This window comes from Hydra vulgaris, chromosome 15 (genome assembly GCF_038396675.1).
Source record: "Hydra vulgaris chromosome 15, alternate assembly HydraT2T_AEP".
In the NCBI taxonomy this organism is placed as follows: Eukaryota; Metazoa; Cnidaria; class Hydrozoa; order Anthoathecata; family Hydridae; genus Hydra; species Hydra vulgaris.
In genome coordinates, this window is record NC_088934.1 from 5,550,591 (window position 1) to 5,576,738 (window position 26,148).

Sequence of the window (26,148 nt, forward strand, 5' to 3'; positions counted from 1 at the left end):
GGTAAAAGTCCATAATTTAAGTTTACAGACTCTTTGCATCATAAATACGGACAAAATGGTATAAAAAGATGTAATTATTTAAAAACTATGTTAATTTTGTTTACCTTTGTGAAAGAATGTTGCTAATTAAATTTGTGGCATACATACATACATACATACATACATACATACATACATACATACATACATACATACATACATACATACATACATACATACATACATACATACATACATACATACATACATACATACATACATACATACATACATACATACATACATACATACATACATACATACATACATACATACATACATACATACATACATACATACATACATACATACATACATACATACATACATACATACATACATACATACATACATACATACATACGATGCATGTACATAACTACATACACATATCTTTTATATGCTTCCGTTTAGTACTCAATTATCTTTCTCTTTGATTTTTATTGTTCTGCTTCTTCTAAAAACTCTTTACGATTTCATTGCTGATATTGGCCGTGCTTTAAGGAAATAATGTTGTAATTAGACTTCAATAGAACTCTTTTTATGATTTTCTTTGTGACGGTCCTAGGGCTGATGTCCACTCTCTGCTAATGATTAGACCACTAACGTTTTCTAATTTTTAAAAACTCTGGAAAACTCTATGAACCTTTTTAACAATCAACCAATCATTATTTCTTGTTATTACCTTGATTTTTGAGTTTTTAACCAACTATCTCCTAATATCTCATCTAAAGTCTAATAACTTATTTTCAAAAATTTAAAACGGATTTTGGCTTCTTTGTTCTACAACTGACTTGTTAACTGTTACAATATAAAGGCTTTATCGTGCATAAGCTGGTGGCGGCGAGGCTATTGCTCTTGAAATATTTAAGGTTTTCAATTAATTCTTGATGAGTGGCAATACTTTTACTAAATCTTCTATTTTACGTCTTCTCGGATTATCGTTCACTAGAGACCTCTCAACCACTGAAACCATGCATTGAAAAGTTAACATTTCATTTAAAAATATGTTTTCACTATGTTCATAATAAGTTGTTTATAATATTCTGTTTATTTTATGTGACGGGAGTAGGCAAATGACAAAAGTCTTTTATCCCCTTTGTATCATTTACATATTAAACAAACAATAAACTATCATATAAAAAAATCTCTCAATCTCAATAAAATATTACTTAAATACTTTTAAATAAAAAGTGTTACATTTTTTTTACATTTTCTTTTTCTGAATACAATATAATAAAATAAAATTTGAAGATAAGTAGTGATGTAAAAAGTAATAGCGCATTTTAACAATAAGAAGAGTTAAAATATCAAAGAGAATATTTAAAAAAAAATTGTTTTTGAAATACCTCATAATTAAGTAACTTTTTTTATAAACTAATTTTAAAAGTTGGAACCGAAACTTTTACTATTATTTGGGAGAAATGAGTCCCACAAATGTAACCCTCGGTATATTTATAAGAACTCGGATTGTTTTAACAAAGTTTTTGGTACCTGATAATTATGTAATGAATGCTTTGTTTGATATTTATGAACTCTAATAAAGAAAAGGTCTTCAAAAATATTTAAATGTATATAATATTTTAATCTAAATATAAATAGAAAAATACTATAAATAGTTAATTGATAAACATTTAGGACTCCAAGCTTTCTTAACAGTGGATTGGCACTGGTGCATTTATTAGCATTTAATATTAGGCGGCTAGCTTGTTTTTTTTTTTTAAGATACGCATAAGTTTTGACGAATAAGTGCTTACCCAGCACACCCTAGTGAAAATATTTCTCACGAAAAAAAAAGTACACCAGAAACGGATTACATTTTCTAAACCACCGTACTTTGTTCTGTTATGACTTTTTGAAAATATTCTGTCAGTATCTAAAAAAGTAAAAGGAGGTTAGATAAGCTGGTTTAGAATTTTTAGTGTTTAAGATAGATAACTTCCAGAAATGGCGCTTTCATAAAATTTTGTAATAATCACGCTAATGCAAAATAAGAATGTTTTAGAAAATAATTGCGACGGTCGGAGACTGGAAACAATATTAAACCTAAACTTTTGGTCCTTGTGTCCCATGAATGGTTTCAATAAAAAATTTCTTCATAATATTATCAACTAGGTTAAAATTATTCGACAGATTTAAAATTTCATAAAAAAATCTCTTCTCGTTAAAAAGTTATTATTGTTTTTAGTTTTTTATTCCCCAATTAATTCCAAAAAATTACTTTAAAAGGTCACAACTTTTTAACGGCATATTATTTGGAATGGTATTTAAAATTTGTCGATAAATTTTGATTCTAACAAATATGAAAAGAAAAAAAAAAATCATAAGCGTTTTAAGAGCGTCACGTTAGGGGCGTGTTCTTCGAGTTTTAATATGATTGGGTCCGATCACTGGGACACAAATAAAAAGAAGTTTTGTTGTTGTGATTTTTAGTGATATTTAACATAACAAGTTAATAATAACAGTTTTATATTTTACAAACTAACTTTTCAGAATAAATTATGTATATACTTAGGTCGTTAGAAAAGTTCGTAGAACTCCCCTATAAAAAAAAAAGTTTTTTTTAATTTTATTTTATTAAATGTTCAAAATAATGTCCATCATTATCTATACAAAGTCGCATCCTTTCAAGCCATTTGTCAAACGTTTTTTTATATTCTTTTTTGGGTATAGCTTAGTTAGCTTCGTTATGAGAGTTTTTTGACTTTCGACGTCAGTATCGTCATCAAGATTTTTTTTTTATCAAGTCGAATAGCCAATAATCTGATGGATCTAAGTCTGGTGAGTATGGTGGGTGACGAATTATTGTAATTCCAGCTTGGTTTAGAAAATTTGTGACGGTTTAAGTCACATGGGGTCGAGCGTAATCATAGAGAAATTTGAAATTTTGAGTGCCTGTTTTAGGTCTTTGCTTATTTATTTCGCATATAAGAGGTTTCAAACAATTTTTAATATAATATTCGCTAGTAATTGTGTCTTCCTTTTCACCATAACCCAAATGAACAACACCTGTTGTTTTGAAGAAGATGTAGAACATGTTTTTCGGCTGAAACCTGTCACATCTTACTATAGTTCTTGGACTTTCAGCTTCACCGACCCAACTAGCGTTAGCTGACTTGTGTTCAACTTGTCTAAAATAAAACCATGACTCTACCCCTGTAATAATATTACATAGTCTCCATAGGGCGTTTCTGGAAAGGGCTAAATTTTCATTACATGCCTTAACTCTATTCTTGCAATTTTGATTGGTTTACTCGTTCTGTATCCAACGTGCAAAAAATGTTAATTTTCTTTTTTTAAGTGCGTTGTGAATAAGTTCGTTGATTGTAAAACGATTAATTGATGTCAGGGCTTCAATTATATCATGTGTTGCATGCGGATATTCTTTAATAATGGCTGGCACACTTTCAATATTCTCAGCTGTATACGTGGTTTAAGGTTGCCATGAGCGAGGATCATCTTCGAGACTCTCTCTACCATCTTTAAATAAGTAGCCCACTTGGCAACTGTACTATACTTTGGAGCTTGGTCACCAAGAACTAAAACAAATTTATTGATTATGGCTTGTGCTGAAACTCCAAGTAGAGCACGGGTTTTAATATATGCTCGATATTCAAATTTTTGCATTTTTAAATTTTTTTTTTGAACGTATATAATAAAATTTAAATAACTTTTTAAGAAACATTCAAATCATTTCAAAAAGTACTTAAAATGTTCATAATTAAACACAGTTTAAAATGATATATAAATGTTTAATTATTTCCTGTCTGATTGTATCTTTATAGATAAAGTTCTATGAACTTCTAACGACCTAAGTAGTTAATCAGTAAAACTTTTAGAAAAGAAAGTATAACGAGAGTTATATGTAACATTAGCTTTATGCAATCTTTCGGAATAATTTTTGTGACATATGGATACCTTGTAACCGTTTTCCCAGAACTGACTAAAATTTTGATGAACAGATTTAGAGGCTTAATTGCTCCAATAGCCTAGACCTTTGTTTGAATAGTGATTTGAGTTTTTAAAAATTCTAGTGTATGTTTTACTAAAGCGTGTACTTTAGGTGATACTCTTAATCCAAGTTTATTGTAGGTTTCTTGATAATCTTTTACTTTTATTTCGTAGTAGGGTTCTAAAGTCATTGCTTAACATCTAACTTTAACTTCTCTCAAGCATTTAAATACCTGTAATATGAAAGAAAGATGTTCATCATTATCTAGTGAAAAAGACTCGATCAAATTGTTCAAAATATCTATAATATAAAGAAGTTTTAAACACTGTCCACCCTTAAATTGCTCACCATGAAGCCTTGGTCTTTTAAACCCCAGTTTTTCATTCCACTCCACTCATATATTCCACTGTATATTAATTAAGATAATTAAAAAGTTTGTTGGTATTTCACTGAGAAGGTGTAGCTCCATTGTAGCAAGAAGTTTTATAACCTTTGTTTCATCTGGTAAATTGATAAGTTTTGGTCTACACAGTTATGATAGGGTACAACAGATAACTTTAATTTTTTTATTTTATTTCTGCAAGCATTTTTGTAATTATTAGCTGATGATCTAATCTTTCCAAGCGTTATATGTTCACCTATAAATTCAAAATTTTGAAAATCATCTTTGCTAGCTATACAACAATGGCAAGGATGAGTTGAGGCTGCAATTTCTAATCCAAAAAAAATATTGGCCAACTTCATATCAAAAGCACAAAAATATTTAATACTGTTTGAATTAATAAAGTCGATTATTATTTTCATATTTGCGTAGGATTCTAGCAAATTTTCTATAGTTTGTTATTCCCACCATCTTTGTATTTTTCTTTACATATGCCTTCGTCATAACTATTTTTTTTTTATCTTTACTTTAGATACCTCGCAACGATCTAAGATATTTAAGAAATTTTAAAAAATCTTTTCCATCAATGACAATTTCTTAAATCTACTTAAAATATATTTTTTTTTTGTCAATATTTTCCACCAATCCTAAAACATCATTGTAATAAGCCATCACTTTTCACTTTCATCAAATTTAACAGATCTTACGTTAAAGTATTCATTTAAAATGCCGTCATCTTCAATCAGTTTGTTTCTTGCATTTTTTTAAAACAATTTGTAACCTTTCCAACGTCTAAAAATACTCAAAACTTAAGCATCTTGTGTGTTACTGATACCACATGGATTTTTTAATTTGTTCACTTCACTTGTATGTATCGGTGAATCAGTAAACAAAGCTTTAGAAGAAGTTTTTGATCTTTGTATACTAATTGAAATTCTGCATGTTGCAACCTTAATTAAATTGCCTTTTTTTTTTCAGACTTTTGTTTAAGTGTTTTGGAACATTGCAATTTGGCACCTCGGTCGTCTTAATAAAAATATACAATATAAAATTTTTTATTACTTTGGAATTATTATTATAATTTAGTTTTAATAGGAACTTAGTTATAAAATTAATATTTTTTTACCTTCATCTAGTTGCTTCATTAGGTTTTCCTTTCTCTTTGTAATACAACAGGTGTGGGCTAACCCTGGTCCAATAACATTTAAACATCTTTTACAAACTTTAACTGGTCCAGGAGAAGGTAAAACATTCATGTCGAGTTTTAGTCTTTCTCTTATTTTTCTATATTTGATTCACGTATTAAAGTACTCCTAGTAGTAAGGGAAAAAATATCACATAGGCATATGGGCGCCCGCAGGATTTTTTGATGCTTTAGATAGGGCACTTTCACACACTGTACAAACTCCAAACTTAAGTATATTCATGTCAATGCCAAATAAGGAAACCTTGCAAAAATTTAGGATGGCAGAGGCCTGGGAACAAAAAAGCCCTAAAATGCTTGTCCCCCATGCCCAAACGTAAGGGCACTGATGTAATAAAATTTTCAACTTAACTATCTTAAACTAAAATTAAATTTATTGACAGATTTTAAATTTCGTAGAAAAATATTGTAAATTACAAAAGATTATGACCATGCAAAATTTACAACCCCTCATTAGGGGGGGGGGGGCGGAAAATTTGCATGGTCATAACTTTTGTAATTTACAACATTTTTCTACGAAATTTAAGATCTGTCGGTAAATTTAAATTTAGTTTAAGACAGTATGTTGAAAATTTTAATACATCAGTGCCCTTACGTTTGGGCATGGGGGACAAGCATTTTAGGGCTTTTTTTGTTCCCAGGCCTCTGCCATCCCAAATTTTTGCAATGCTTCCTTATTTGGTATAGGTATGAACATACTTAAGTTTGGAGTTTGCACAATGTATGGAAGTGTCCTATCTGAAACATCAAAAAATCCTGCGGACGCTTATGCATCGGCAAAACTCTTGTTTTATTGTAAGAATAGTTTCTTTGATCTTAGAGAAATCAAATGGTTTACATAAAACCATATTGGTGTTACCTTTTTCCATTTTTACTAAATTAGTTTGATATCTTTCACAAATTTCATTTGGAAAACGGTTATCATTTTGATTAATATTGTCAATGAAATATTTTTTAATTCTCAATAAAACTTGTATTTTACTTATATATTTTTCCTTTTTCAAAGCAAATTGAAGAAACTTTACTCCTACTTTGACAGTGACTTAGCCTTGAATACGGCATTTTAAAGGTGAAATAATTATTAATATTTAAACTTTCAAAGCACAACTTACGATATTACAAACGCATCACGTAACAAAACACAAATTACAACAATGCATTAAAATCAAAACTCGTTAAAACTAAAAGTGGTTTTTAATTAACCAATTTCAAATATTTTGGCAATAAAGAATAATTTTGAGGGTTATTTAAATTGACGTGATAAAAATTAAAACCGTAGTTTGTAAAAGTAAAATAGGTAATATTTTATAAACACGCTTTGGTAAAACATGCAGAAGAATATTTGAAAAATTCCTTCAAGTAAATATCCACAAAGGAGCAAACAAGCCTCTGAATTTTTCATCATAATTTTACTCAGCTATGGGAAAATGATTACTAGGTATTCAAATGTCACAAAAATTATTCGAAAAGATTGCATAAAGCTATTGTTACATATAACTCTGATTAACTATATATATAATTTATTATGAAAAGTTAGTTAGTAAAATATTAAACAGTTATTATTAACTTGTTATGTTATTATTAACAGTTTAACAATTGTTTCTATTAACAACTATTGTTATTATTAACAGTTATTATTAACTTGTTATATCACTAAAAACCACAACAAAAACAACTTCTTTTTATTTGTGTCCCAGTGATCACTGGGACACAAATAAAAAGAAGTTGTTTTTATTTTACTGTTCTTTGTAGAACAGTGCAATAATAAATGGTAGAAAATAGTGCTGAGCACTATTTTTAGTGTATTTTAGAATACACTAAAAACTATTTGTGCTTATATTACAAGCCATTTTTCAAGATTATTGTTAAATAGTCGATTTTGTAATTAAATTTAATTTTAATTACAAAATCGACTACCTATTTGTTTGCTGATAAATTTAGCTGTTTTCCATTAGAAAATTTCTAATAAAATGCCTGTCGTTCTTACCTCGTTTCGCTTAGTCCTATTATCTAATAAAACGCTCGCTATTTTTAGCATTATTAGAAAACTTTTTTTTTTTAATTTAAAAAATCTAATAATGATAATTATGAAATGTATATTAGGCACCTGCATGGGTCACGGCGAAGGGGAATTTTTGCATCCTTTAGTTAAAATTCAACTAATAGGCCGCACTAAAATTAAAAAAATGTTCTTGGAAGTAAAAGTTATTTGCACTTGAATCTTTCACTTCCACATCTTGAATTTTCTTCCTAAAGGGTACAAAAAATAAAATTTAATTCAAATTAATAATTGTACTGTTGGCATCTAAAAAATAAAGGGGCAGGTTTGTTTGAATGACTAACGATAAAATTATCAAATAAAATAGTTTTTTGTGACATTTTTTACTCATTCTTACAATCGCATTGTAAATGTGTTTGTTTAGATGACATTCAGATTTAATTTTGCCCCAGAACACCAAGTTAGCTTAAAAACACCAGAACACCAAGTTAGCTTAAAAACACCAGAATACCAATTTAGCTTAAAAAGGCTGTATGAAATTAAATTGAATGAAAAGGTGTAAAGATGATAAGAATATATTCGACTAAATCAACTTTAAGTCGATTAGTACAAAATATTCGGTTGAATCGACTATTAAAAGTCGACTAACTTTTAATATTAGAATTTCAATTTGGCGACTTTTAGTCAGTAAATTCGAACAACACTTCTTTTTTTCTTCATTCTAATTTATAACTAATATAAGTTAGGAAAAAAAAAGGGGATCAGAATTGTTGAAAATAAATTAGTTAAAAATGATGATAATAATAGTTTTTTTTTAAATATATTACTATAAATATATTATTATAAATGTTTATAAAAACAAGCTCAGTAAAGTTATATTTATATATTTAAAAAAAGAAATTGCCAAAAGAGATTACACTATGAAAAGTACAGCTTTGGATTGGATTTAGTGATACCAGTCCAGTCTTTCTATGATGGTTCAATATCTAGAGTTGCCCTATTTAGGGCGAACCCATTAACTTGTTGATATATTTTTATGTTTCTAAAGTTCATATACGCACAATACAAAACAACAAGTTTTTAATAAATATCAATTGAATAAAGTAATACTCATCAATGACAAATAATGCTGCAAATTAAAGTTAATGAGAAAAGACAACACTACAAAGCTTGTGAATTTTTCAATCGTTGATTGCTAAGATACTTTTACTTTATAATGTCGCAACGAGTTTGATAATTTATGTCTTAGTAGGCTTTTTTTTTAAATTAAGTTGTTAAATAGAACTAAACCGAAACATCAATAGCATTAGTGACGAAAACGACCCAATCAAACTACTAAATAATATCCTAAATCAATAAACAAAGCCATTGAATGAAATCGCATGTGTCCAAGTTTGTAGTGATCTTTTTTGTTTTTAAAATATTGCATCATCTATCCACGCTTACACACTAGGGTACAATTTTCTTGTTATGCGATTGAGAATTCCTTTTATCGGATTTTCTTCGCATTGTCTCCGTTTCTGCTCCAACAAGATTTCAAGAAGTATTACTTCCTCTATTTCACTCAAAGTTAATTCTTCTTTACTCAATATGTCAGAAGAGCAGTTAAGCAAAAAGTATTTTTTTTTTTTGGCTGAAAATTAGTTCATCGATATTGTTTACACGTCGTCCTTTTTTTTATTTTGTGAAATTAACATTTCTAGTGAACTAAAAAGAAGGCTTAAAGCTGAGCAAAAAGCTAAAGAAAAGTTAGAAAAATTAGCTATTAAGGTGATAAAAAATTTATTTTTTTTGCATTTTAATCTTGGATAATATTTTTTTTTATTAGAAAGAAAGTTGTAGGAAATTCTTACTACTAAAAGTTTTATACTATTGCAAGTAATTAAATTATGTAGTAGTAGATTAAATTATTATTTTGATATATTTGCTATGTTAAATAAAATTACCGATAAACAATTATATTCGAAAAATTCTTTCAGTCTTCAGAGAGCAGTGACGTGAAACCGAAATCAGAGGAAGGTGTAATTGAAGATGAAGAAATTCTTGACCCAAATCAGTACTATAAAATTCGTCAACAATCAGTTGCAACGTGGAAAAAGAAAGGAGAAAATCCTTATCCTCACAAATTTCATGTTTCAATATCATTAACTGAATATATTGAAAAGTACAAAATTATTGAGTCAGGTTCATGGAGTGAAGAAAAAGTTAGTGTTGCAGGTGATAAGAAAAACTTTTCACAAGTTTATTTTTAATTGAATTATCAGTTCATGTATCAGTCTTTTTAATTTTCATATACTTATTTAGAAATTCATTTTATGTATCTTAAAACAAAGTTTAAAATTAATAATCTTATTAAATATAGGAAGAATTCATGCTAAGCGTATTTCTGGTCCTAAACTAATTTTTTATGATCTTCGTGGTGAAGGAGTTAAAATTCAAATCATGGCTGATCACAAGTGAGTAGTTATAAAGTTGTTCAATTATCCTAGCAACAAAAATAATCTGATTTCAATCTTTTTAATAGTTTCTTGCAATTAATTGAATTATTGTGTTATAATTAATTTCTATAATATTAAACTATATCAACTTTATTTCCATATTTATTTATAATACATACTTAAATATTTATGTTATTTGCTTTCTTATTTGAGTCAAGGTATTACAGTGATGTCTTTTTTTCTGTGGAAAAGTACTATGTAAATATATTTGATATGTTTGGTCCTGTTATAGCAGTTAATCACAAATCTTTTTCTCGTTATTGAAAAGTTTTATTTGCCACTTTCTATTTGTTGTTGCTTAAAATATCTATCATTTCTTGTCTCACCTACCCAAAACTTATTATTTTGTGATTCGTCATTTAGTTGAGTAAAATTCTCTTTGTTTCTTTTTACCTAAAACATTAATTTAGTTAATTTCTGTTTAACAATGTCTTTTGTATATCAGCGCTTTAAAATTTTGTTTGTAATTATTCTTACTAAACTTTTGTATAATGAATTTGAAATTGTTTGTAAAATTGTTGGTATATAAGTTTAGCAACTTAGTTGTTTTTTAATTAAATTAAGTTTTTTTGTTGCTTAATAGTTTGAGGCAAACGTTTGCTTTCTAAAATCAATGAATTTTGTTGTATTGGTTGTGTTATTATTGTTTACAAAGCTGATTTATTTTTAATAGTACTTTTTAAACTAAATATCAATCAGAATAATAATGCAGAAAATCAACAGAAGCTACTAAAATTTGAAACTTAATAAAGAAATAAAAGCCCGTCCTGCTACCTACTTCAGAAAGTGCTAATGTATAGGCAAAAAATAAATAAATAAAATGCTTGTAGCTAGTAAAAAGTTAAAAACTTATTTTATTAATTATTTTTCTTTAAATATATATGGTCAGGTTGAAAAAATTAAAAATGTATTATGTAAAGGGGTGGAAAAATTTTATTTGCATTGTGTTAAGGGGATTTGAACCCTTGCAAAATGACACTGCTGACAGTGACTGAGCTATTAGAATTATGCATGTAAGAGAAAAACAAACTATTTTAAAAATCTCTTATAATCACTTATATCTTCTTCTTTTCAATATTAAAATAATAAGTAAATAAGGAATAAGTGTATGGAATAGAAGTATAGAAATGGTTATTTTGGGTAAAGACTCATATTATACTGGTCTGGACAGCTATGGTGTGTGTGTGTGTGTGTGTGTGTGTGTGTGTGTGTGTGTGTGTGTGTGTGTGTGTATATATGTGTGTGTGTATATATACACACCTCAACAGGAAGCAAGAGCTCTCGCTCTTGCCCAAAATCCCCTAAAACGGTTAACAGGAGCAATTTATGGCTCTCACAAAAGTTCAATTTTTTCCCTGTCAGCTCGTAAAAAATTATTAGCTTGAGCAGATGTTAATTGGATGTTGGCTACTGTCTTATTAAAGAAATTCTAGGCATAACCTTAAGTGGTATGCAGTTTCTGTTTGTCCAGTTTTGTGATTCTTCTTTATCCAATGGATAGGCATAGAATCCATTCCATAATTCCAAGTTCAATGGCCTAGAAATTTTTAAAAATGTCTCGCTATATTTCAAATTTTGCTGATTTTTATGCAGTTGAGAGTACTTAGTAAAAAAAAAATTCCTGTAAAATTTTTCCTTGAGCTACAGGAAGATCCAGAAATATGACCATTTTACTTTTAGTAGATATTGGCCTCTCTTTTCCCCTCAGAAGTGCTCCATTTATTTAGAGGTTTTAATTTACATAAATTTAAAAGAATATTTGATCTTTTTACTTAAAAATTGTACCTTGCTATTTTCAGGGGTGATAAATCCAATGAAATGATTGGAAATGCAAGATAAAATATTATTATTAAATACCTCAATTATACCTCAATTTAAATAAATTTAGGCAATTTTTTATATACCTGATTTTGATGCCCAAAAAACCTATGTGGCCTTGATGATATCAAAAAAAATATTTTATACATTCTATATTTATTGGTCTTTCAGAAAATATAAGGACCTTGATCTGCAACTATATGGATTTCGATATATAGATAGCGGGTGCACGATCCCCACTTTTTTGTAGCAATATATTGCAATTGATTTTTCATTACTTTTCAGACTAGATGGAGCTCTGAATCTTTTGGCATTTCTAGTGTATTTGTAGTGTCATTAAACGTACATGTTGAGGTTGTTTCCAGGGCCCAAAACACCAGGGGGGTTAGGTCTTTTGCCCCAATTTTTTGATGCGGAATCTTGCGATAGATTTTTAACTACTTTCCAGGCAAACTAGAGTTCTGAAAATTTCAGTATTTTCAGTGTAGTCCTGATAAGCATGTGTTAAAATTGTTTCCAGGGCAGACAACCAGAGAATCTATGAGGCCGGGGCACTGGGGGCCATGCTCCACTTTTTTTTCCAACTTTAACAAAGTAAAGTTTATTTAAAATTATTGTCTTCAAAAAATTTGTTGGTTTATATTTGTTCCATTCGGTTTTTGATCATTCTTCATTTAATGATCTTTTTCATTTTAAGATTTTGATTTGCATGTATACAGAATTAAAAACAAATTTTGATTAAGATTTTGATTTGCATGTATACAAACTAAAAACAGTCATTCACACAAAATAATGATTTTAACAGAATTTTACATTAAACAATTTAAACTTTTGAAATTTAAAAAAGTTGATACTTTTTAATGCTTAAATGTTAACAGCAAATTGTTTAATTAACTAAAAACCAACTGTAAAAAAACAAAAAATATTACTTCAATAAAAAAGAAAATTATCACCTGGTAAAATAATTATTTAACTGATATTTTAATCTCAAATGTTATCATTGGGTTGTTTTATCAAATAAGAACTATTTAACAGCAACAAAAAAACATCAACATCAATGGTGTTTATTGCTTTAATTATATAATTATACTATGCTAATTAATTATATTAATTACATGGTGTTAATTTGATTTAATAATTTTATTTACTTTTTATTTAATATTGTTTTCTCATTAATTTAATCTGAAATGCAACTTAGTAGTTAGTTTTACAGTAGAAATGGATTCATGTGATTTTGGAAAACTCTTAAATGATACTTGTCATAAACTAATTTATTGTAGAAAGACTGGTTTAAAGAGACTTGATTGTTATAGAGAAGATGCCAGAGAAGAATTAGTTTGGAAATTTGAATCAACAGATGATAAACTTTTAACAATCTGCCATCATCATGAAAAGATTTAAAAAGTAGAATAATTCCTGGAAATAGGAGCTGGCATTAATTTAACCCAGAATTTATATGATTGATCCACCTGTAACAACACTTTATTTTTTTTATATTGTATTTTGTAAATAGTTAAATAAAACAAGTATAAACCGTAAAAAATTTTGAAACAATAATTTTAATGTTATCTTTACTTAGTTAAAATCTGAATAAAAAAATTTGTTTTTAGAGAAAATAACTGTGGCATGGCACCTGGTGCCCTGGCCTTATGGACCCTCTGATAGTCTATCCTGAAAACTATTTTAACACATGTTCATTAGGACAACAGAAATGCTGAATTTTTCAGAACTCCAGTTTGTCTGGAAGATAGTAGAAAATATATTGCAAGATTCTGCTACAAAAAAGTAGGATCTTTGTCTCATTATCCATATATGGAAATCCATATACTTGCAGATCAAAATCCTTATGTTTTCTGAAAGATCAATAAATAAGGATATGTAAATTTTTTTTTTTTTTCCTTATGTTGATATTATCAAGGTCACGTTAGTTTCTTGGGCATTAAAAACATGTATATCTAAAATTGCCCAATTTATTTAAATTGATAATTACAGGTACTTTATGATATTTTTTTTGTATTATTGATCATTTTCGTCACCCCTGAAAATAGACAGGTACAAACTTTTAAGTGAAAAGATCAATTATTTTTAAAGTTAGTGATTTGAAACCTCTAAATAAACGCTGCAATTTTGAGGGAACAATAAGGGGCTTGACCAATATTTGGCTAAAAGTAAAATAATCATATTTTAGGATCTTCTTGGAGTCAGAGGCTGCAGTTTTCAAGGAATTCCTAATTTACTAAGCACTCTCAACTGTATAAAGTTCAGCAAAATCTGAGATGTTTGGTGACATGGCCTGGGTCAATTGACATGTAATTAATCCATAGATGAAAACCTGTTTTACATTGTTTCTTTCCTATGACAGTCATCTTGGCTCTACCTATGGATTTTTACTTGTGTCCCCTAAAGTAGCTATGCTATTTAACTTGTGTTCCCTTGGGCTCAAGTAAAGTAAAGTAACATACTAAAATAAGTAGTAGCTATGTTACTCATTCTGTTATTTTCTAATAGGCTACAGCTCTAAAACTCAGTTTAGTGGTTGTTAAAACTTAGGGCTTGAAGTGGCTTTTGATTTTTATCCCAAATAAAACTCAGTTGTTTATAAATTAATAATAAATGTATGCACCATTTTGACTCAAAAATATACTTGATATAAATGGTTGCACCATTTTGAATAAAAAATATTCTTAGGAATTCGTCTTGTAAGCTGATAATTAAAATATAAAGAGCTGTTTTAACCACCTATAACACGAAAATTTAGCATTTACATAAAGCCTTTCTTTTGTAAAACTGATAAATGTTGATTAGACCTACATTACCCATAGACCAATATTACCCCATCATATTCTATTTATTATCATTTAAAGCCAACTTGTATTTTTTATAAAAATGAAGTTTTTTTAATGCTCTATGAATAGTAAATATTTTACAGTTTCTTTCCATGTTCACTTAATTTATTCTTATAAAAGGAAATTAGTGAAAAATCTTTTTTCACTGATTTCTGCAATTCCTGTGAACTTACTTTTTAATTTTAAAGTCACCATTTAGCGATAGATTATCTTTTCTAAACCCAAATTTTATCAAAAATAAATTTTTTTGTTTGAATTTTTATTTAACAAAAAAAATTTAAACAAAAAATTATAAATGATCATTATTTAATTGAAGTTTAATTTTTAATTCATTTAAAATTTTAAAACTGCTCCTTATTAAAAATAATCAAAAAAAATTGCTTTAATTTTCATCTCAGTTTTCCTTTTTTTTTAAACCTTTATATGAATTTTATGAATATGAAAAGAATAATGATATATTTAAAAGATTTATATTTAATCAAACAACCTTAAACAAAACAATTAGGTTTTTCTTTTTATTCAGCCAACTATCCTCTCTCTAGTAGGCAAGGTGGTATTATATTTATTAAATAGTTGCACTTTTTTTCATTTATATATATATATATATATATATATATATATATATATATATATATATATATATATATATATATATATATTAAACTTTCTTTTTTCTTTTTGAACATTTAAAAAATATTTATAACTGTTTAGTTATAAAAATTTAATTAAAGTCAGCAAATATATATCTATATACACTATAGTAGATTATATATATTTGTGTATGTAGGTATGTAGGTATAACAACCAATATAATTAGATTTACTTGTGGTTTTCAAATAATCTACCTTTAAGACCATAATCTACTATATTACATTAGACAATCCACTATATTGTATATAAGTTTGCAATTAATATGGGTAGATATTCAAAATTATAAATATACTTTATTATTAAATGGATTCATTAGCCATTTTTTGGCAAAAGAACTTTTATAACATGGAGTGCAATTAATTTGTTCAAAAAATCAACCTGATGAGCGTAAGTTACAAAACACAGTGGATGCTAAGAAAATAATAAAAGAAATAAAATTAAAGAAAACAATATGGTTTAAACAATGTGACAACAAAAATATATGAATATAATAAAAATGAAAGAAAGGATGGTGCTGCAATAAAAATAGATTTAAAATGGCAAATAAGTTTAATTCTGAATATATAAACCAGTTTTGAAATGTAAAAAGTGGAGATAATAAAATAATAAAACAATAAGTAAGTTTTTATCAAGAGTTTTAACCTTTAATTTTTAACCTTTAAGTTTTGCTAATTGGTTAGAAAAATCATAGATTTTCTCCTGATATAGGTTATTTCTAAAAGAATTTCAGCATTTTTTGTTGTTGAAAAGATGATCTTGATGTAATTGGTTGGGTGTGTTGAAATATAAACATTGAATTAGTATGCTGTTTTGCTAACATAAATTTACCCAACATCGGTATCATCTGTGCATCAATGAAATTTCAATTTATTCTATTTTAATTTAGAAATTTTGTATAACACTTTTATATAAATATTATATATATATATGTATTAATATCATATTTTTTTTGTCATATTTTTTCATTAATATATTTTGTTTCATATGCATTCATATTAATGATAGGTTTTTATTTTACTAATTTTTAAATCATGAAAGTTTTTATTATTTTAACTAATTTTAAATATAAATCAAAGTTTAAAGATAAATTTGATTAGATCTTCTGAACAAGATTTTGCTGCAATTCATGGTAAACTTAGAAGAGGAGATATTGTTGGGGTTACTGGGCGCCCAGGTAATAAGAAAGTTTTTTAAAATCGTTTTTAGTACTAAAAGTAAATAAAAATATGGTTTTGTATTTTTTTAGGAAAATCAAAAAAAGGTGAGCTAAGTATACAGCCAACAAATATTGAACTTCTTTCTCCTTGTTTGCATATGCTTCCTCATTTGCATTTTGGATTAAAAGACAAGGTAATTTATTAATTAATTATAGTTAATGCATTCAAGTTTACATACTCAACAGTTTTGTATTTAAAAACAATGGTTTAATAACTAACACTTGGCATGTGTGGCTTCTAAATAAATCTGACATCTGAATGCAGTTAATATAACGTTTTTTTAAATATCTTGATTAGATATCTTGCTAGCTTACCAAGTGTCATTATTACAAGTCAAGCGTCTTCTTAACTTATCAAGTGTTCAAGTTCAAAGGCTACCACTTAGTCTATGATGCTTAACTTATTTCTTTAAAAAGACATAATTAAAGCCTTAAGCCTTACTACTTGAGTTGAGAAACATCAATAGATGGTTTTGCATCACCAGCTCAGCTAGAAAGTGGAAATCCACCTTTGCAACATGACTATAATTACTTTGGAAAAATCCAATTATGTAATTCGAACCTCAGAGTTGCATAATATTCAGGGTTCATGGTACTCAGGGAAAACCATGGAAATGTTTTTAAATTCTTAAAAGTCAGGAAATACCTAGAAAATTCAGGGAACTTTTTTTGAAAATCTTTAAAATCAGGGAAAACTCAGGGAATGTTTTTTAGAAATAAATCACCATGAAACATCATAATTGTGAAGAAATCTTAAGAGTTGTGACAACCACTTTCATATGGTGAAACAGTTACAATTATAACTGTAGAGTAGTACTCAATTGTGCCAAACAGTTCTAAAAATTATTTTGTTTTAATATTTGCATTCAATTTTCAAAAGATCTATGTAAATATAATACTAGGCGATTCAGTTTCAATACAAAACCAGTATTTGTTGACGCTTAAGAATGACATTTAAAACAATATATTATCTGGATTCCTAAAATGTGATTTAGACCTTTAGATGCATTATTTGGGTTATAATTATTAATTTGTTTGTCTTTTTAGTAAAAATCAGCATTTTCTCTAGGTTTTATATTTTTTATTTACTTTTTAAGTAATGCTATAATTTGTATCAAAATACCCCATTGGTGGGGTACTTTAATACATATTTCTACTTTTACTTTAAATAGTCTCACGAGTTTAACCTGTTACATTTTGGTAATTATTAAATTTAATTTTGTAGGTATAAATTTACTCTACAAACTTAACTAATTGCCTAAAAAGGTATTTAAAAAATTATTGCAAAGCAAAAACCAAAAGCGTATCACTCTCTACACAAAATTGCTAACCAATAAATAAATAAAAGCCTTAGGGGCTTTTATTTATTATCAGAATTGGGGGGGCATTTGGCAATGCCGACCTAACTGCCTATCTAAAAGTGTTTGAATTATTTCTATGTTTTATGTTAAGATCTTTGTATGAAATTTTTTTTGCCAACTTGACTCCGACTTCTAAAAGATTGAGGTCCACATTTTTCCTAATTCAAAGGGTTGTATATACATATTTGTGTAAAATTATTTATAATTAAAAAAAAAAAAAATCAAGTAAGAAGTATAAACTCAAGTTTATACTGCTTACTTGATTTGTTACCTTGACTTTTTAAATTTACTTTCTTTATAATATTTATTTATAATACTTGTAATGCATTATAAATTGTAATATTTACAATGCATAATTTTTTAGGAGACTCGATTTCGACAGAGATATTTAGATATAATTTTAAATGAACAAGTGAGACAAAAATTTTATACACGCAGTCGAATAATAAATTATGTTAGAAAATATCTTGATCAGTTGGGTTTTTTAGAGGTAATTCTTTTGCTATTGTGATTAGATCTATAAAAAAGTTCATTATCTTGTTCAATTTGACTTAAGTTATTAAAACTTTAAAACTGATTTTACTTTGTGTGCAGATAGAAACACCTATGATGAACATGATACCTGGTGGAGCAACAGCTAAACCTTTTATTACACATCATAATGACTTAAATATGGATTTGTTTCTTCGTGTTGCCCCTGAGCTGTACCATAAGGTAGGTAATCTGTAAATCTATATATGTAATTAAAGTATAAAGTTGTAGTGTATTAAATTTTAATCTGTAAGTTATTTTACATGATAAAAAATTTATTCTCTAAAATTTCCTTTTAGATGCTTGTTGTAGGAGGAATCGACAGAGTTTATGAAATAGGGCGTCAATTCCGCAATGAAGGAATAGATATGACTCATAATCCTGAATTTACAACATGCGAATTTTATATGGCATATGCTGATTATAATGATGTGATTGAAATTACTGAAAAGATGCTCTCAGGTATATATATTTTTATTCTAAATTGTTTTATTACATGCATGATAACATTTTCTTTGATTTAATTGATGACCTTTTATAGATTTATTAGATGACTTAGTAAATTTTTTTTAGATAGATTGTTTTAATCTTTTAATAAAATCGATTTTTTAGTTTTGATAATTATTTTCTTTAATTTATTTATTTATATATTTAAATTTAATAAATGAAACCTTAAAATTAATAGATTAATGCGCAAACTCTTCGTGATTATATTTGTTTTTAATAAGGTACTATCTTTGAGAGTTTCCTCAATAAGATTTTTATTAAAAAAATATTATTCTAATAAAAAATTTAATGGAATTTTTTTAAGCTTTGGTTTTATTACACGATTTTCTTACATTCAATAAAAAGCATTTTAACATAAAATTTTTAGTTTTTTATGTTAAACCAAAGATCCTTTTTATTTATTTTGATATTTTCTGTAATAAACAAGCAGAATATACAAAAGTTTAACCAAAGATTTTAAGACTACAAGAAAATACAATATTAAAGACATTAGGAGTTAAAATAAAATAAAAAATTGAAAATATAAAAAAAAAAAATATATAATAAAATTAAAAATTAGCAAATTTAGTATAACATTTTTAAAAATTAAAGTTTATTTACATGATGTTATTTTGTCTGATAAAAAAAATTTTTGAAAGCAAAATAGATATATTTTAATTATATTTTTGTATGTTTGTATGTTTTTTGTTATTGACCATATTGGTTGAAAGTGGTTCCTTTTTTTTTTATTTTTCTTTTCTTTATAATAATATCTAAAGATGTGGTTAAATTTGAAAGTTCAAGTTTAATTTAATTTTTTCCTTTTTTAATGTGTTTGTGCTTGAGTATAAAGTATAACAAAGTATATATTAAATTTAAATATAATATTTATAATTTAAGTATAGTATTTATAAACAAAAGTAACAAAAACTACAAACAAATATAACAAAGTAAAAAAGTTAAAAAGTTTTTATTCAGTTTTTTAAAATTTGCTCTTGTATTTTGAAGCTTTTTTTTTTTCTTGTTCTAAAATTAAGGTTTGTTACTAATTCGTTAGGTATGGTTAAATCACTATTTGGTACCTATAAACTCAAGTATCATCCTGAGCGTACTGATGAGGCTGAGGGCGAAGAATGGGAAATAGACTTTACACCACCTTTTAGAAGAATTTCTATGTTAGCTGAACTTCAAAAGGTTCTAAATGTAACATTTCCAAATTTTGATCTAAACACTGAAGGTATTTAATATGCTTATAATTTGTAAAATTTAAAAATTATTTAGTAATAAATTATATATAGTTTTAATCTCTAAATAATTTTATTTCTTTTAATTTATTTATTTATAATTAATATTAATTTATTTAACTACTAATACTTAATTTTGTTTTTAAATTTTTTCTCAAGAGGCACGCAAATATTTTGATGAATTATGTATTAAAAATGGAGTTGAATGCAGTCCACCACGTACTGTTTCGCGTCTTCTTGATAAAGTAAGTAAATTATCCAAATAATAAAAGTTTAAAAAATTAAATTACGCCCCTTTTAGCATTAATTCCTAAAAATTCTGGAATCTGTTCTGAAATCTATTCTGAAAGTTTAATATTGTATTATCATGTTTTTATCTTTTATCGAGTTATTATTTTGCATAGATTTTTTTTTCTTAAATTCACCTCCCCACAATTGAAGTGACTACTTAATTGTGGTTATAACCCTCTCTCAACTCTATAACTTCAATACACGAACCTTGACAAACAAGGCCGCTGCGCGGAGAAACAGGTTGAGCGCAGTACTACAAGGGGCGTGGTCGGGATCGAACTCAGAACTTCTGGCTTATGAAGTGAGTGCTCTACTACCACACCAAAAAAAAAATTGTTTGTTACTGTCAGTATTATTAACATTTACTAATTATCTAGTAATGTTAGTAAGCGATTATCCTGTTAAGTCTCAAATGTTATAATTAATATAATTATCATTTTAGACAGGATAATCGCTTTATTTGAGATCCAATAGGATTTGAAAAATCAACACTTTTAAAAAAAAAATTTGTTGATAATATTAGGAACTCGTTAAATGTTTAATGGTATTGAGGATCCCCAAAAAATATTTTTTAATTAATAAAATTTTTAATCTAGTTTTTTTTTTATATATATCATATAGAACACATTAAGGGGGTGGCATCATATTTTTTTCAAATTTGTTGTTTTTTGGGACACCCTGACGTGTGTGTGTGTGTGTCAACATTATGTTTCTCCATCATTAAGTTTATCAGGAAGCTACATATTCATGCATACATGTATATATATATATATAATATATGTATATATATATGTATGCATACATATATACATTTATGTATGTATGTATGTATATATGTATGTATACATATATGTATGTATATATGTAGCTTCCTGATTAACCTACTGATGGAGAATATATGTGTGTGTGTGTTTGTGTGTGTGTATATATAGATATATATGTATATATATATACACACATGTAATCCAGTACAGTCTGTCGCATATCTTATGAAGATGCTTTGTAGGGCATGCTATTTTTTGGCAAAGTCTAAAAGATGATAACTCTGACTTGGAAAGATGGAAGCAGGGGGAAAACTTTGAATTATAAGAAAGCTTGTACACAAAATAAATGTGAAAGAGTAAATAACGTATTTTTTTTCAGTGGTTGTGTCAATATATTTTTCATTGTGTTTGTATTTTGTTGGCAACATTTAATGATTTCAAAAAAAGATTTTAGTTTTACCATTGAATTTAAAATAAGTTTTAAAAATTACAAAAAAGAAGACGTTAAAAAAAATGTTTCGCACTAATTTTATGGAAAATCTGAATTTAGCTACAATTTGGTAGCAAAAAAGTTGCAAATAAATTTCTACATTGTTAGTCATGTTGTTTAACGTGTTTCCCAAACAAAATCAATCAAATGCAAATCTGGTAATGAAGGAAAGGAGGTTTTTCAAGATATAAAACTAGTTAGAAAAGTGGTTCACAGTTTTTTGAATAATCAAAGCCTCTCACTAAGGGAACGCACATTAATATGACGATTTTCTCATTGTTTTGTCTTTAAAGTTTAATATAGGCATGTTTTTTAAGCTTTCAAATTAAAAAAAGTGCCTAACTGTTCTGAAATTTAAAAAAAAAGCAAGAACCCATTGAACAAAGTTGTATGACAACTAAATTTCAAAAATTTCTTAATTATTAAAGATGATGAAACTATTATGAAGTATGGTCATCAGCAAATTTCTGGTACTGTTTTTTTATAATTCCAAATATAGAGGAAAATCAGATAAGAAATTTTAATACACAAATAATTATAAGTTTCCTCAAAAAGCTTTGATTTGGCAAGCTATTTGCAGGTATGAAAAAATCAGCACCATGATTTTTTCATACCTGCAAAAAGTGAGTCCACACAGTAAAATATGTGTTAAGGCATGTTAACAGAAACATGTTTTACCTCCTACTAAATAACATGATAGTTGACCTGTGTTATTTTTTTAATTATTAGATGAAAATTAAAAAAACTATGCAGAAATTAAAGATTTGATAATGTCATTTAAAAAACATCAAATAGTTTTGATTGTTATTCTGTGCGCAATCCTATGGGTACCACAAAATCAAAAGTTTGAAATTTTATTAGATACTCACAGGAATAAATTAATTTCTTTGAAATATTTTATCTTGTATTAATGTATTAAAATTAATATTTAATTCCCAATTAAAGTCAATGAGTACCTATTTTTAGTTGTTTCTTTTTTAGTTCTTTCTACTTTCACACTTATTTTGTGTACTCACTTTACTTTAAGTGGAAGCAGGGGAAAATTGCAATAAAGCACATTATTTTAAAAAAATTTTCAAAAATCTTTTCAACGATTTAGTAGGTTGGAAAATTGGTAGTACATGTTTTAATTATGTGTAAATATAAAAATCAAAAATTGTTGATTGAAAATCAAAAACCTCATAATCTACGATTTATGAAATTTCAAATTTAGGTTGAGTTTTATAGGTCATCCAAATAAGGCTTTTTTTATTTTATTTTATTGTTTTTTGCATTTATGCACATAAAGTCTAGTTGTAATATTCAAACTAAAGGAGTCTCTAAATCAGGGTTCTTTGTGAGAGTTAATAGATTATGAGTAAGATTTTAGAAAAATAGGGGGCGTTTTATGCACCCTTGTAAACGATAAAATTAGTTTGTATTATCTTATAAATCTAATTTAATAAATAAATTTCTTTTAAAAATAATCGAGTACATTAACAAATGTATTTCTTTATGTTTTGTCAACTCAAAAGTAAAAGTTACTGTTTTTACTGTGTTTATAATTAATAAAGTTCATTACACTTCAAAATATACATTTAACTTAATTCTATATTTAATTTTTGATATATTTTTTTATAGTTAGTAGGTGATTACTTAGAAGTACATTGTATTAACCCAACATTTATCATGGATCATCCTCAGATTATGAGTCCTCTTGCAAAATGGTGCTTTATATATATATTTTTTCTCTTACAGTTTTTACTTAGTTTTTTTTTTGTTTGTTTTTTCCTTATTAAAAAATGTCAAAATTATACTTTAGGCATCGATCTCAACCAGGTCTAACTGAACGTTTTGAACTATTTGTATGTCGGAAAGAAATTTGCAATGCTTACACTGAATTAAATGACCCTTACATTCAAAGACAAATGTTCACAAACCAAGCCAAGGTAGTTTTGAATATGTTGAGTAAAAGAACAAAATTTGTAAAGTAACTTTTTTTTTTAAGTTTTTTTTTTTTTTTTTCAAAATCATCTAAAAAGTTTTCTTATGGTCCATAAATGTGTATGTGCTATTTACAACTGCTATATAAGGTCAACAAATTCGAATAATTTTTTTTAGCTTTAATTTTTAAAGCAAGCGTTTTACACTCGGAAAGAAAAAAAATGAAAAAGAATTTAAAAATCAAAAATTTTATCATAAATTTTTTTTTTACGTGGCAACCTAAATTGAGCATTGATTTATGTATTCAAGTTCATATTATATTATTAAATTCTTATTTTAACTGATTTTTTTTAGAAATCAGTTAAAATAAGAATTTTATTTCAACTGCAAAAAAGTAAATAGTTCTAAAGAATTCTTAGTGTACTAATGACAACATATTCCGCAAATGTGTAAAATGTTACATTAGTAAAGATATTTATGACTTTTTGTAATTAAACTTTTGGTATAAATTGTCTATTAGTTTAATCATTCATTTCTGATGAATCTTTATTAATGAAACAGTGTAAATAAAAATAATTTGGTAATTGGTTTTCTAATAATTTGATATTGCTCTGTTCTTTTAAAAATATTGGTTTTTATAATACATTTCAATTTGTATATATTGTTATGAACTAGATGGGTAAATGTCAATAATGAATTTGTTAATTGTTAACTTTTTATTAATTAAAACAATAAGAGTATCACGCACACATAAATATATTCAAATTATTTTTTTACATTTTTAAGGATAAAGCTGCTGGAGATGACGAATCTATGTTTTATGATGAAGGTTTTTGTACTGCATTAGAATATGGATTACCGCCTACAGCTGGTTGGGGAATGGGAATCGATAGATTATGCATGTTTTTTACTGATTCTAATAATATAAAGGTAGGCCAATTTTTTTCTTTTTGATGAGAATCACAGTAGTATAAATTATACATTGTGTAAAGTTTCGAACATGGTAAATTTAATCCGTAATATAGTTTTTTTAAATAGTAAGTCAACCTGAGATTGAACTTCAAAAAATATGTATATTTTATAAGTAATTCTAATTTTCTAAAAATGTTAAATAATTGCTAAATTTTTATCTAAAGGTATTGAAAGATTTCCTAAATAAATTCTAGAATAAAAATGTTCATTAAATAAATACAATTTATTCATATATAAAACGAATTTTTATTATTACTCAATGCTAACTTTATTTTCTTGTTTTGAATAAAGGAGGTGCTATTTTTTCCTGCTATGAAACCAGACGACAACAAACGTGAAACTACTTCGTAAACGTTTAATTAGTCGATACATAAAACATCACGTGAAACTGCTTCTCGAAAACGTGAAAAACATTTGTTTTAGTATCTTTTGAAGTATAGATAATCGATTAGTGTCACTTTTTAGCTAGTATTTATTTTAATGGAATTGTTACATATTTGTTTTCAATAATAATGGGTAAAAAAAAAATGCATTTTTGCTTAAGTTTAAAAGTTACATTGCTTTTTGATAAATTTTGGAACTAAATTCCAGAATTAGGCAAAAAAAAATTCAGCATGGCAAAAATCAAAATGCAATATAATAATTTAATGTTATATGTTTCTTCCCACTTTTATGTTGTTTTGAAGTATTATTTTTTTAATCACCAGGTTTAGTTTATAACAAAAATTAATCAAAACCTCCTCTTAAATTATAGATAAATTATATTAAATTAAATTATATTACGCTGTTAAAAATTCAATTAAAATTGAAATCTTTGAATACATGAGGTACAAGATGTTTAAAACGTTCGTATTTGTTATTATCGCATTAGTAACTATATCATGTGATTGAATATATAAAAAGCGGAATATTAAAAAAACAAAATAGGTTTAATAAAGAATGGCTTACCGTGACGCAGTGGTTAGAGCGCTTACTTAAGAAGCAGGAGATCTAGGCTCTAAACGAGCTCTGGGCGTATTTTCGGGTCACGGTAAAGAAGGAGGCGTGAACTTCCTGGCTAAATGCACTTCTGCGGTGCTCTGTGACAAAACCGTTTGGTCTTCTTGGGGCAATAAAAAAACAAAAAATCTCTATTTAGCTTTTTACCTAAATAAAAAAAAAAAATTCTTTTTAGTTTTTTTTAGCTTAATTTGCATGTCGAAAACTTGGTGTAGCTCTGTTGATGTAATTTCTAACGGAAATAACTGTTTACCAGGTTTTAATAAAATTTCCTTAGAGCGTAAAAATAGAAAGCGAGACGGCGGTGTTGCGTTTAAAAAGTTCGTCGTTAAAAAAGTTTACTCAGTTTGTTCAGCGCGTGCGCAGTATTGATTAAAAGTTTCCGTAAGGGAGTGAAATTCGGCGTTAAAAAAGTTTCATCGTCTCATTAGGGTATGTAAAACAATAATAATAAGTTTATATGTTATAAAAATGGCTGTCCA

At 26.8% G+C, this 26,148-nt stretch overlaps 1 protein-coding gene across 1 annotated transcript; it reads left to right on the forward strand.

The window, feature by feature from the left end:
* The first annotated feature begins 8,806 nt into the window (after positions 1-8,806).
* Positions 8,807-25,127, forward strand: LOC136072001 (lysine--tRNA ligase-like). The gene is made up of 15 exons (XM_065819248.1): positions 8,807-9,192; positions 9,280-9,346; positions 9,556-9,793; positions 9,939-10,032; positions 16,487-16,563; positions 16,636-16,739; positions 18,331-18,456; positions 18,561-18,680; positions 18,797-18,959; positions 20,041-20,220; positions 20,387-20,472; positions 23,393-23,478; positions 23,574-23,700; positions 24,482-24,625; positions 24,959-25,127. Exons 1-15 carry the CDS (start codon positions 9,047-9,049, stop codon positions 25,016-25,018), a joined length of 1,818 nt encoding a protein of 605 aa, XP_065675320.1. The 5' UTR covers positions 8,807-9,046; the 3' UTR covers positions 25,019-25,127.
* The last annotated feature ends 1,021 nt before the right edge of the window (positions 25,128-26,148 follow it).

Excerpts from the sequence above, each read along its gene's own strand:
- LOC136072001 (XM_065819248.1), top strand. The coding sequence starts at position 9,047 with ATGCGATTGAGAATTCCTTTTATCGGATTTTCTTCGCATTGTCTCCGT. Across the intron at positions 9,794-9,938 it reads AGAAAAAGTTAGTGTTGCAG|GAAGAATTCATGCTAAGCGT; the intron begins GTGATAAGAAAA and ends TATTAAATATAG. Across the intron at positions 18,960-20,040 it reads TACTGAAAAGATGCTCTCAG|GTATGGTTAAATCACTATTT; the intron begins GTATATATATTT and ends CTAATTCGTTAG.